Source organism: Octopus bimaculoides, chromosome 4 (genome assembly GCF_046866305.1).
Source record: "Octopus bimaculoides isolate indiv1 chromosome 4, ASM4686630v1, whole genome shotgun sequence".
NCBI lineage: Eukaryota > Metazoa > Mollusca > Cephalopoda > Octopoda > Octopodidae > Octopus > Octopus bimaculoides.
In genome coordinates, this window is record NC_142931.1 from 11,852,263 (window position 1) to 11,866,630 (window position 14,368).

The 14,368-nt window shown below is 36.7% G+C and overlaps 1 protein-coding gene across 1 annotated transcript; it reads right to left on the minus strand.

Moving 5' to 3' along the window:
• Positions 1–13,634, minus strand: LOC106872180 (protein lin-37 homolog). Its single transcript, XM_014919073.3, has 8 exons — positions 13,497–13,634; positions 10,613–10,688; positions 9,322–9,375; positions 8,403–8,509; positions 7,137–7,306; positions 5,252–5,374; positions 3,949–4,022; positions 1–2,491 (listed from the first exon to the last, which is right to left on the minus strand). Exons 1-8 carry the CDS (start codon positions 13,507–13,509, stop codon positions 2,395–2,397), a joined length of 714 nt encoding a protein of 237 aa, XP_014774559.1. The 5' UTR covers positions 13,510–13,634; the 3' UTR covers positions 1–2,394.
• Between the last annotated feature and the right edge of the window lie 734 nt (positions 13,635–14,368).

The following is a 14,368-nucleotide window of genomic DNA, read 5'->3' on the forward strand; positions in this document are numbered from 1 at the left end:
TAAAATTTAATTCTTTTTAATGAAGTGACATTTTTACAATCATCAAAAATATTCAACCATATTATATTGGTTGTAAAAGTTAATATCACATTAATTTCAACAATGAAATTCAAGTTCTGTTTTGTTAACAGTGTGTGAGTGAGTGAGTGAGTGAATGTGTGTGTGTAAGAGAGAGAGAGACAGAGACAGAGAGAGTAGAGGAAGAATGACAATAAGAAAGAGAAGGGAAGAAAAAAAAAACAAAGTGGAAGAGAGAAAGGAAACAGAGTGAGTGAGTGAGGGAGAGGAAAAAAAAGGGAAAATCAGTTTGGTGAGAAGAAAAATTTGGAAATTTTCTACAAAATTAATTTTCAACTGCATAAAAATAAATAAATAAATATATGATAAAGTGGACAAAATAGATATGCAAGCTTTTAAAGAATATTTAAAGAAGTGTAAGGAAATGCTAGTCATTTTTGGCAGCAGAATGATTAGTTTTGGGAGTAAGAAGAATGAAAATCTATTGATACAGATGTGAGTTTGATTTAGTTTTTGTGTGCAGTTTTTAATACAACATAAAATGTAGTTTTGACATGTCTACACAATATATTAGTAAGCTAATATCAAAGATGGTTGCTTGAGACAGCTGACAACTGTTGCTTGTAATGTCTTCTTCACTTCTGACTTTCAACTCTGGTTTTTTTTTTTTTTTGCCTTACAAGACCTATCTTTGATTAAAGCTTGGTGCCTGGAGTTGTGGAATTCATAGGTGTTATTGCCAGGAATGTGGTTCCAAAGACATGGCAGTCCCAATGTTAAGAATATCAAAGTAGTTGTTATGATGTGAGAAACAGCGTTTGACAGCTGTCCTTTGAATCTTGTGTAACATAAACAAATCTTCCCTGCCATATTTAACATTATATCAGTTATACAATGTGCCAAGGTAGAGAAACTCAGGTTTTCCTGTCATTTACTGTGTTTGTGTAGACACACATACACACACAAAAAAAAATTTGATTTACATAAAGATTTATATGAGAAACTTAAAAAAGAGGCAATGGACACAGCATTAACATAATGGAAATAAGTAAAGTTACGAATATACGTAATATTGGTACATATTGATGATAAAGATAAAAATAATAGATTGACTGAGATATTGAAACAAAATGAAATGTTAGAAACAATCTGGAAGTCTATCTATATTCATCCATATCCAAACTAATAGTGCTGCATGAGTGATCTAGTTCACATGTAAATATATAAGTTACAACATTGTAAGATAATCAATATTTTTTATTAATCTCACTGACAAACAGAACTCATTGCTTTACTCTTTGCAATCAGAGAATACCAGTCAATGAATGATTGTCTCCATTGTTTCAGATTGGTCAGAAATGTATTTTAAATGTTACCTTTTCTTCCATAACAGCAAAAGAAAAACAGCTAGAATTGGGTATCAAGACCTGGACACAGATTCAGCTTACCAGAAGCTTTCTTTCTACCCTTTACTGATTGCCTCCAAATAAGTAATCAACTTAACCTTAGATCTTTGTTTTCGTTTTTATTGTTGACAATATTTAGATAGAAAGCATGCATTTTAAAGATATAGCAAAAATCTAACAACTTGTCTTCTTCAAATCATTAGACCATGATAAATTGTCATTTACAGACAAGCTGATAATCACTCGAGTCATTAAAACATATTTTGTGGCACATTAAATTCGCTTCCATAATCAGATTTTAATTTTTTTCTTACTAAGCACAAGGCCAGTTTTAGCAGAAGTGGGACACCTTTAAATCAACCCCAGTATACAAGCAGTATTATCTTTTTTTGATGTATTAAAGACAAAGTTGACTGCATAAAATCAAACCCTGAACAGTTGACATAATGAATCAATTCCAGTGAAGTCTTCTGCTCAAGATTTGACTGAATTAGTCATCTTCATAACCATCTTATTATCAAATAATTGATAAGAGAACACTGAAATATGAATACCTTTTTTTCTTCAGTCATAAAATGTTTTGACATTTTACAAGAGGAGTTTGAAGAACAATTTCTGTTTTATAACAGCAGATTATAAAAAATATAAAGGACAAACATAAACTCTTGTTTTATTGGAAGTTTTAAATTGAAGCCAAGTATATTTGGAGAAGGTTTTGTCCCAACAAGTTTATCTGCTTTTTACTTGTTTGATCACAATTTCCTTGGTCACTCATCAAAAGAGTTTATTTGATGAGTTTTACCCACTTTAGACAATAAATTTCAAATGATGCCTCTGTAATATTCATTTAAATTATGCAATGAAATTCATTGATTCTGTTTCTGATAAAGAAAAGAAAAAAAATATAAAATTAAAATTTTTTTTTTTTTACAGATATCATTCTAAATAAGAATTATTTTCCAATTTGATATCATGACTCCTTACATAGATGTCTATCAAACATCTCTTTCAACAAATTCAAACTACGGGCATATTGCATTTCGTTTCGGCGGGATGATTCTTTCCATCTGTGTAGAAATTGAAGCAGAACAATTACTTGATGACCACAAAATAATAAAAAAGTAATAATAAAAGCAATTAGCAGAAGTTCATTAAATAATCATAAATAATCTATTAAAAAAAAAAGAGATATACAATATTAACACAGAGGTGGATCTCAGTTGTATGATGAGGAGGATTCAGCTGTTTCATCATCATCATTTAATGTCTGTTGTCCATGCTGGCATTAGTTGGACAGTGTGACCAGAGCTGGCAAGTCATGGGGCAGCACCAGGCTCCAATTGTCTATTTTGGCTGGGTTTCTATGCCATGCTGGCATAGGTTGGAAAGTTTGACTGTGGACTGGCAAGCCAGCAAGCTGTGCCAATCTGATCTGGCATGGTTTCTACAGCTGGATGCCCTTCCTAATGCCAACCACTCTGAGAGTGTAGTGGGTGCTTTTTACGTGCCACCAGCACAGGAGCCAGTCCGGGAAGGGGGGGACTGGCATCGACCACATTTGGATGGTACTTTTTATGTGTCACCAGCACGGGTGCCAATCAGGCAGCACTGGCATCAGCCACAACTACAATTCCCATTTTGATTTGGATTTTTGATTTTACTTGACTCAGTAGGTCTTCTCAGGTGCAACTTATTGCCTGATGATTCAAGGGTACTTTTAAATGGGCTGGTTATGCGACACTGGTATAGGCTACGCCTGTGTTCTCACTTTGCAATAACAGCCTAGCTTTCACCTCTTTCCAAATGCTGTATTCTTTTCATTTCTGACTGCAATGTTAGAGTTACATGCTTTCTTTAACAATTTCCATAAACTGGTCACTCTTATTAACATTGTAACCCTAATGGTTGGGCAATATGTAAATAGATAAAAATGGCATGCTGGCAGAATTGTTAGCATACCAGGCAAAATGCTTTGTGGCATTCTGCCCATCTTTACATTCTGAGTTCAAATTCCACAGCTGTCAGCTTTGCCTTTTATCCATTGGGGATCTATAAAATAAGTACAAGTTGAGTGCTAGGGTCAATGTAATCGACTTACTCCCTCCTCCCAAATTGCTGGCCTTGTGCCAAAATTTGAAAACAATATATAAATAGATAAAGGCACATACAAAACACATAGGCGCTGGACATTGCTCTTTTCAGCTTCAATGTAAATAATGTTGGAGTAACACCAGAAATCAATGACTGCTTGAATGGTTGTTCAGCTAAAGGCACCCAAAGGCCAGGCAGGGGTTTTAAATTGGGCAATAGATTAGATTTCGCCACTCAAGAACAGAAACAATGGGTTTCTACAGTTTCTGACTTTACCTACAAGGCTTTGGTCAACCTGAGGCTATAATAGAAAACACTTTCTCAAGATGCTGTGCAGAGGAACTGAACCCAAAACCAATGTAAACTTAAAGCGAACCAGCCTCATATAGAACTGAACACCATACCATTTCAATATTCATAAGCCTGAACTTACTTGTGTCGAATACGCTTCCAACGAGTCATGTGACTTAATAAAAGATCGTCTTGAGATGGAGCTTTGTCAGGATCCTACAAATAAAACAGTTTTAAATATAAACCAATGGTTACACAGTTTAACATCTAAGGAACAACATTTACAATTTGGATCTTAGCTTTTTCAACTTGGGTCTTTTAATCTTTAGGATCATCTGTGCTCCGAATGGCTCCCGTGCCAGTGGCATGTCAAAAGCTCTATCCGAACGCAATGGAGAGGGTCATAGCCCAACTAATTAGGGAGAGAGTCTGCTTAGATGAGATAGAGTTCGGTTTTGTGCCAGGTAGAAGCACCTCTGATGCTATATTCTTGGTACGGTAAGTGCAGGAGAAATACCTAGCCAAAGATAAACCCCTATACTTGACTTTTGTAGACTTGGAGAAAGCCTTTGACAGGGTCTCCCCTTATCTGGTGGGTGATGCAGAAGCTGGGGATTGACAAGTGGTTAATAAGAGCTGTACAGGGATGTCATTAGTAAGGTAAGGGTTGGCAATGAGTATAGCGAAGAATTCCGGGTAGAAGTAGGGGCTCCCCAAGTATCAGCTCTCAGCCCCTTCTTATTCATCATAGCGCCCTGAGAGAAAAGTTGGACATAAGAAGCATCAGATGTGGTATGCAAGAGATGACTGCACTGGTATGGTGTGGAAGGCTGCACCAGATTTCAGCCTGATTTCGAATGGTTTCTACAGCAGGATGCTCTTCCTAACACCAACCACTCCAAGAGTTTAATGGGTACTTTTACGTACCATTTACGTGATGCTGGTGTGCATTTACATGTCACCGGCATAGGTGCCAGTTTGTGTGACACCAGTATCTGCCACGACTGCGATTTTGCTCAGCTTGATGGGTCTTCTTCTCAAGCACAACATAATGCCAAATGTCTTGGTCATTGCCTCCATGAGGCCCAAAACTCAAAAGGGACTCAGCCATTTTGCCTTGGTCAGGCCCAACACTTAAGCGGAACTCAGCCATTTTACCTCAGCCAGGCCCAATTCTTGAGAAGAACTCAGTCACTTTGCCTCCATGAGGCCCAATGCTTGAAAGGAACTCAGCCACCTTGCCTCTATCAGGCCCAACACTCAAAAGGGATTCAGCCACTTTGCTTCCGTCAGGCCCAACATTCAAGAGGAACCCAGTCACTTTGCCTTCATGAGGCCTCTCTTTATATTACCCTCCGAACAAGAACAGGTGTAAATAATAATAATAATAATAATAAAAAGTACTGTAAATAGAAAGATTGTGAAATCATTGAAATTAAACTTACAGCATAAATATCTAGTCTACTTGAAAGTTGAGGAATGGGAGAAGGAATCCGTAAATCAACATATTGATCTTCTCTTTTTATTGGAGATGGTAAGTGGTATATATTGCCATCTTTATTTACAGTCTGAAAAGAAAAGGAGAAATTAAAAAGAAATGTTTCAATCGAAGAGATACCTAAAGACGTATTACAAAACATGACAGTGTTTACAGAATCTCTTGTATTTAGCAAAAGTTGACCCAGGTTTACTTCAGCAAGAATTCAAACAAAAACCACATGATTTATATAAATTGCTGTACAGATTTTGATTGCACAAGGAGGACACGTATGTGCATTCAGATGCTCTACATCTTCCTATACTAAGCAAAGTTTGTAATTGCAACTCAGATGGAATTCAGTCTGAAGAACTCTTTTACTTGATAGTATTTTAACTTCTACCAGAAATGGAATTTTTGCAAAAATATCAAAAGCAAAGTAGCAGCTAAAATACTCTATAAGGCATTCAATTGGTTCATTTTATTTGATTAGTATATACCAATTAATGAATTACAAAAGAAAAGGAGTTAAGTAAACATCTTTATTAGTTTACAGTTGTTTCTGCTATAAGAAGCAGTGAGCTCACAGCCAAGTGCTTGTACAGCATCCTACAGCTTCTTCAGAGCCATTAACCCATAAAGTGTTGGGATTTGCACTTATATAGCATGGACTGCTGAGCACAATTTATGAAAATGAGACTACCATGCACACATAAAAAAACAAAAATATATAAATAATATACAAAAATGTATATATAAATAATGTAATATGGCTTGAGGGTGAGAAACCACACCCAGAAATATACAATTGCATAAATGTATTCACATACACACATACATCTATGCATGCATACATACATATGCACTTGAGAAGACCCATCAAGCCAAGTGAAATCACAGTCAGGCAACTGGTAGCTGTGCCAGTGGCACATGAAAGCACCCATTACACTCTCAGAGTGGTTGGCATTAAGCAGGGCATCCAGTCATAGAAACCATGCTAAATCAGAGTAAAGTCTGGTATGGCCTTCCAGTTTGCCAGCCCTGGTCAAACTGTCCAGCCCATGCCAGCATAGATAACGGACATTAAATGATTGGCTGATGCCAGTGCCACCTGACTGGCTCCTGTGCTGGTGGCATGCAGTAAGCACCATTCATGCATGGGTCGTTACTAGTGTTGCCTGACTGGCTCTCTGTGCTGGTGGCACGTAAAAAGCACCATCCAAAATGTGGCCGATGGCAGTGCCACCTGACTGGCTCCTATGGTGGTGGCACATAAAAGCACCCACTACACTCTCGGAGTGGTTGACGTTAGGAAGGGCATCCAGCTGTAGAAACATTGCCAGATTAGATTGGAGCCTGGTCCAGCCTACTGGCTTGCCTGTCCTCAGGCAAACCATCCAATCCATGCCAGCATAGAATATGGACGTTAAACGATGATGATGATATATATATATATAGGCACAGGCATGACCTGTGAGGTTAATAAGCTCACTTTGCAACTATGGGCAAGTGTCTTCTACTTAAGCCCCAGGCCAACCAATGCCTTGTTTTGTTTCAGTGTACGCTGTACTGCAGAAGATATCTACAGACTTTTAAGTAACAATGTATGTATTTACAAATGTAAACACTAAATACTTCCTCAAGCATTGTAGACAGTGTTGGCTAAAAACAAAAGCCCTGCTACTATATTCTGTAGGAGAGTAAAATCTTGAAAGATAACCCTGTTACTGTACCAGTAATGCATTAATGCTCGCTCATACCAGTGTCTACTTGCACAAAAAGTAACCAACCAACTTTCCAGTCATAAGAAAGAAATTAGTATAAAGCAAGTTAATAACAAAATATACAATTACATCTTCATCAGTTTGTGCATCTGACTCAGGACTAGAAGAGCGATTTTGGTTATTTAGGTTGTTGTGAGGTTGATTTTTAATCCAAGAACGGCAAATCGGATAGAGAGGTGTATTTTCATTGAATTGAGCCAGGTCTACACTCCGATCAAATAATTTCATCACATGAGTATCTGAAGACAATAAATGAATAAAACAGAAGATTAACATAGGAAAACACACAGTTTATATAAAAACATAGAATGAGGTTTATTTCGACATATATAAAGTACAGTCGTCGCTCATTTGTGAGCGAGAATGAATTGATAACATGAAATGAAGTGTCTTGCTCAAGGATACAACACGTCATCCAGGAACTGAAACCATGATGTTACAATTATGTGTCTTCTACTATATATATATATATATATATATATATATATATATATATATATATATATATATATATGTATATATCATCATCATCATATATATATGACAGATTTCTTTCACTTTTCATCTTTTAAATCTACTCACAAGGCATTGATGTGCTTGAGGCTATAGTAGAAGACACTTGCACAAGGTGCCACGCAGTGGAACTGAACCCAAAATCACGTGGTTGGGAAGCCAACTTCTTACCACACACCCACATTTGCACCTACATTCAATTGCAAATGTGCTGATCAGTGTAGTATTTTGTCATCAAACATCTTCCTTTAGACAATGTGTGTTCATAACACACATGACTCATTGATGTAAGAGTACTTTGGAAACACTAGTGATTTGCAGTCCAGATCTACTAGAACGTATTAAGAATGGATAGATGTGTTACGGCTTAGATTCTCATTGATTTGCATCCCATGAATATATATATATATATATATATATATATATATATATACTGTTAATTACTATCTACATTTGAAATTGTTCAGAATCATAAAATTTTTGAAACTGTTTAGGACACTTTTGAACAGAACAATTTTCATGTTAGGAACTCTTGAAAATGGAATACAATATTGTTGTTTAACCTAATGTCAGCTATGACTGAGCAACCATTCTGTCCTGTTTGTATATCAAGGACTAAAATACTGTTCAACATAACCTTCTTTTTTATGATAGCAGGGTATGATTTGAAGGAGCTATTTGACTGTTATTTCTAGCAATTTGAGTAACTATGCAATGCATAGTGGTGGTGCTGGTGGTGAAAGTAGTTCTACTACTACTACTACTACTACTGCTGCTGCTGCCATTTATTCGGTGAATGTAAAATTCGAGCGTAAAACTTACGGTGATACTGTCCAATGTCTGACCCTGCTGAATCTTCTTTTCGTTTACGTTTCCGACTGACTTTGGATAAACTTGATTTCCGTGGTGATTGTTGTGGTGATGGCAATCTGCAAACGGAGAGATCACAATATTTCAAAAACATAAATGAAGAAATTATCCTGGGCAAGTCATGAAACTGCTGCATCCAGTGATGAGGCTCCAGCTTGGGAATCCAGGAATTTTGGGGACTGTGGAGTTACTCCTTAGATACAATTATTCCCAGGCCTGCTCTAGCCGGGGTTATATGACTTGTGAAGGGCTTCAGTGATGGGCCTGATAGCAGAAGATGGCTCTGTCCTATGGTTAAGGAGCAGAGGACTTGGAGATGGACAGGCCCCTAGGTGTATACTCCACAGGCCCACCAAAGTGCAGATATGCCCTGATGTAACACAAGCCAATTCTCTGCCTACAGATTAAATAGACCTTATTCCCTCGAGGATAAGCTCAGGAGAGTGGGAAACCAGCTGAAGACTTCTGTTGATTAAACTAACAGAAGGCGATGGGAAATCGCTGCTGTATTTACCCCAAGAAGAAAGAAATTGTTTGATAAGTAATAGGTGTTTCTCCCAACCTGAATCCTAGATTTCCGAGTGCTTGTTTAACTCAGTGGTTCTCAACCGAGCTCAATATAAGATTTTGTCATTAAAATTTATGTACAATAGATTGCTTATACTTCAACAATACACAAAATATTCTTTTTTTTTTTCTACAATTCCTAATAATATTTAATTCTAAAAATATAATGGGATTTTTTTAAACATCAAATTGTTACGAGGGTCCACTCAAATAAAAAAAGGAATCAAAGGAGTCATTGGTAAAAAATGGTTGGGAACCACTGGTTTGAATTATTGGAACACATGAAATAAAAGAAAATAATTACCGCTGAGGTGGTTCAGGCTGAGTGTTAACACAGTCAGGTTCACTAGAAGCTGGGCTGCAATGAAAATAACAAAGATAGATATATTTAATATATAGCTTTCATTTTGTGTTCAGGTGTCAGGTTTACACTGCAGAAAGTAAGAGATTTGCAAATGTTCTACAGCATGAGGCGTTCAGGATTGCAAAGCAGTGTATCAGAGAGAATAGAGATGTGGTGGATGAGAAATGTGTGCAAATGGATAATGGTATGCATGCACTCAGTGACTCAGGGAAGAAAGAGGCATGGAAGTGTCGCTATGAAAGGTTACTAAACATAGAAAATGAATGGGAGAAGGAGAGTCTTTTAAATGTCGAACCAATTGAAGGACCAGTCATCAGGGTTGATAGCAGCATAATAGATAAGGCAATCAAGGATATGAAGACTGGGAAAGTCCCCAGACCATCAAGAATGACTACTGAGATGATTAAAATATCCAACGGTGTAGGATACAGCCTAGTCACCCATATAGTTAATCAGGTTATTCAGGAAGGCACCATCCCCAATGTATAATAGTAGTATTATAGTTAGATACTATAAGGGTTAAAGGTGATGCCTTAGATAGAAACAACTACAGAGATATCAAACTACTAGACCAGGTCTTGAAAGTTACAGAGGGAATTATAGTTCAGTTGATTGGAAATAGAATTAAACTAGATGAGATGCAATTTGGTTTTGTACCTGGGAAGAGTACCACAGATGCCATTGTCCAGGTAAGAAACAGCTTTATGTCAGGTGATGAGAGGTTAAAGCATGGCAGAGGGACAAGAAAAGGTGTCTTGCTGTAAAGTAGATACATGGTTACCACAGTTGGAAAAGAAAGAGGATGATGGTGAAGATGGACCTTTCATTTAGGTTGTCACTGTTAATGTCAGCACAATGGTAGCTAAGTCTAACAAAATAGTTGAGATATTAGAGCAGAGTCGATGTATGAGATATAAGATGGAGAGTCACTAATGGATCCCCACTAACCTTGCAGAATCCAACTACCTTCAGCTCTTCAACTAAGATGGCTCTACAAGAAGTGCTCTTGAAAATATTGATACTAAATATGGCTGTGTGGTAAATAAGTTCACTTTACAACAATGTAATTTTAGCTTGAGTTTCACTGCAAGACACCTTGGACAAGTGTCTTCCACTGTAGCCACAAGCTGACCAAAGCTTGGTAAGTGTCAAGTGAAAGGAATCCATTGTACATGTATCACCTGAAAGAAACTCAAAATAAAATATTTTAAAAACAATTAGATATATTTACCTTTCTTTTTTCTCGATTAAATTCTGGAGCTTAGACTCTAAACGTTGTCGGGCTAATTTCACATCAATAGTCCCTCCTGAAAAAAAAATTTGTTATCATTAATTGAATGTTAGTTTCTCAAGAGGGAGAGAGAGCAAGTCCCAATATGTGTGTGTGTGTGTGTGTGTGTGTGTATGTATGTATGTATGTATGCATGCATGTTGGGTACTATGTTTGTTTTAACTTCTATTTTATAATCAAATGAGATTTTAGTAACACCAGTTTCAAATCCCTGTGCTCTGAGTTCAAATTCTGCCAACTCTTTCAGGGTTGATACACAAGAATACCAATCTAAGATGTTTGATTCAATTTATCACCCACTAAGAGTATATTGGGTGCTTTTTTGTGGCACCAACACTGGTGGGTGGTGAGGGCCACCTTGAAGCTTGCAAAGCAAAAAAGAAAAGCCAGCCCATGATGGATGAAACAGATTTATTTGAGAGAATGCTAGAAAAGAATAATAAAGGGAACAGTGTTGAGGGAGGGAGTAATGGATGAGACAGGGGAGAAGGAAAGAAAGAATAATGTCAAGGATTAGGGTGAAGCAGAAGTGCTAACTGACCCAATTCATCACTAGGTAGACCCAGTGATGAGGTGGATCAGTTAGCTTGTCATAACTGCAAGGGTTGGCCAGTTCAGGTTCATCAGGGTTCCAAGTCAGTTCTTATTGGAGTTATACAAGTTTACTGAGAGAGAGCAATCAAGAAGAGAACAACAGAGATACTGATAAGGATGGTGGGGAAGTCTATGGATCTCATGATTCCTGCAGCCAATTAAAAATACTGATAGGAAGGAAACAGAAAGTCAGATGTGGTGTTGAGGCCAACCTTGTAAGAAAGATGTTTGGGTAAGCAACATAAGTGATTATCTCATCAGAATAAGAACTTATAGAATATCAAGCACAGGGAACTTCATCCTCTGTGGAACAAAATTTACTAGTTGATGTGTTGTTTTCAGATACTTGCAAACCCTCTGCTAATCATCAGTTCTGTTTGAATGAAGTTAAAACTTTTATAGATGGTTTCCTTGGGAACCAGCCGAGCGGAAGAAGTAATCATGGAAAATATTTTAGAAAACAAAAATTCCACCAAGATAATATCCCTTCTGAAATCAGTGGCAATGTCGTAATTCTATCACCTACTAATTTTAATCATTAAAACTGAAATGACATAGTGGATTATCATGGCTATGGCGGGGGCATGTGTTTTTGGAGTATACCCTGACAATATGGACCAGTTACTGAGCACAATAACTGGTAAACGAAGCAAGTATTGAACACCTTCCATACTGTATTAAAATAGCAACTGAAGAATGGTCAACATGTAAATATAACTGATGATGGTGTGAATAGAAAATTGATCACAAGAAAGGTGGTAGGTCTAATAGAAGAAACCAAGATCAAGACATTTAAATTACATAAACCAAAAGTTATGCGTAGATTTGTTGAAAATTCACAAATTATATTAGAACGAAATAATATCAAAACTATATGGTATGCTCTAATTAGATATGAAAGATTTTGGTTGGAGAATTGATCATATCCATAAAAGGTTATGTAATATGGAATGGGCTTACGATTCGTGAAAGGAAGAGTGCACGTTAAAGGGGGTACACAACTTCTAGCAGATGTAGGTTATTTACTGTTTGTAACTAAATTCAATGACGGTACTGGATTTTTAAAGGACATTTGAGCAATAATTTGCGAATTGCAGAGAGAAGCAGAGAATGTGAAAGAAAGGATTTGAGATCGAAGATCTAAGTGTAACACGGCTACAAGAATAATGCCTCTATAATATCAATATAGGAAATTAATAAAACTGCGATTACTAATAACCTACATTCATGTTGAAATCATAAAGCTATGGATCTTCCCATATCTTTGAAATAGTAATGTTATATAATCACAATCGATTACAATATATGACTCGAAAGTTAGACAACAAAGTGTACTACTTTCTACCTTAAGGTTATAGATAGCCGTTAATGATTAAACTTTCCCTATTGAGGTCAATGTTACAGGTGTGCCATCTGGAATATTTAGACACTACAGTGACCAATGGTGGCATTATTTTCATCCATACAAAATATGCGACGTATCATTTATTAAACACTATCTGGAAAAACCTCATCGAAAACATCGCATATATTTAGAAAGAAACTAATGCCTTTAATTGATACATTTCAATCTGACAATCATGTGTACCTAAATTTCACTTGATTTAGATCTCCCTTATTGATCGGTGGTTTGGGGTTAATAAAGAGAAATGAGAAGTGACAAATAATGATTTTTTTCCGGAATAATGCAAGATTATTTCCCTATACCGTATGTTGAAATGGTTAGTGTTTTGCGATTCTTAGATTTTTTTTTTTTAGTATCGGTTAAATATTTACAACAATGTAGAAAGCATGCTTGGAAAGTAACTATTATTCTTTTAAATAAATATATACTCAGGTTAGTTCGATGTCTGATATATATTGAATAAGTCCGTAATTTTATTAAGTGATCATTCATTAAAATGTAATATTTGTAAACATGTTAAATGTTGTTGGAGGTAAAACTCCTTGGGAAGCAAAGCTGCGACGCGGTTTCGATCCCCAGTTGTAGCTATTTCACCTCAATTACGTATCTAGTGTTCTTCGGAAAGGAATGAATGCTACACATTCCCAATTCCTTTATAAATCTGAGCTTGTATACCGATGTAAGAGAACAAATATAAACGGAAAACATAAAGACAACACCATTTATAATGTTAGTGTGCGCTTAAAGGAAACTGTGTTAATGAAAACAATGAATAAAAATTGAAACTGAATTAATTTAAACCGAACGAGAAAGAAATGTAATTACTTTTGGAAGACATTTTGCAATAGTTGTCGATGTAATTTCATTCAATTCGTTCATATATTCTATTTTGCTAAGAGATGTCTCGCCGTCGTATTACACAACTTACAAACTGTATAGGCCGCCATTACCACTTAGGAAGACGTCATTGTTACGGCGTTTCTCATTGGCTAATTCTATCCCTCCCTCACCTTGGTCTTTACTATTTATATCCGTGTTAGATATTTACGAGAGATCCCCTATAGGGCTGCTCAACCTGCTAGAAATAGCAGCAACGAATATCTCCCCTCAAATCAGCTGTTGTCTTATGAGAACACATTGGGATAATGTAATTCTAGATGTACATAAAGACGGGTTGCGGTTACGGTTGGAATGCGTTTGATCATGGGCCTGCTCCATCAGGGCCGACCTGAAGTTAAACATCTCGGGTAAACGAACGAACGAAAGCGCCTCTTTGTGGTCAATCGATCTGTGAGAAATAATAGTCAAATCTTACTCAACTCGCACCACACTGTCTTTAAAAAAAGAAGGGTGCATTGAACCATGTAGTTCTAGATATACAAAATGATGAGATGATCACGGCTGGAATCTAATTCTATCCCTCCCTCACTTTCATCTTTACTATTTATATCCGTGTTAGATATTTACGAGAGATCCCCTATAGGGCTGCTCGACCTGCTAGAAATAGCAGCAGCAAATATCTCCCTCAAATCTTATGAGAATACATTGGGATAATGTAATTCTAGATGTACATAAAGACGGGTTACGGTTACGGTTGGAATGCGTTTGATCATGGGCCTGCTCCATCAAGGCCGACCTGAAGCTAAACATCTAGGGTAAACGAACGAACGAAAGCGCCTCTTTGTGGTCAATCGATC

Excerpts from the sequence above, each read along its gene's own strand:
- LOC106872180 (XM_014919073.3), bottom strand. Across the intron at positions 4,023-5,251 it reads GTAGACTAGATATTTATGCT|GATCCTGACAAAGCTCCATC; the intron begins GTAAGTTTAATT and ends TTTTATTTGTAG. Across the intron at positions 2,492-3,948 it reads TGGAAGCGTATTCGACACAA|ATGGAAAGAATCATCCCGCC; the intron begins GTAAGTTCAGGC and ends ATTTCTACACAG.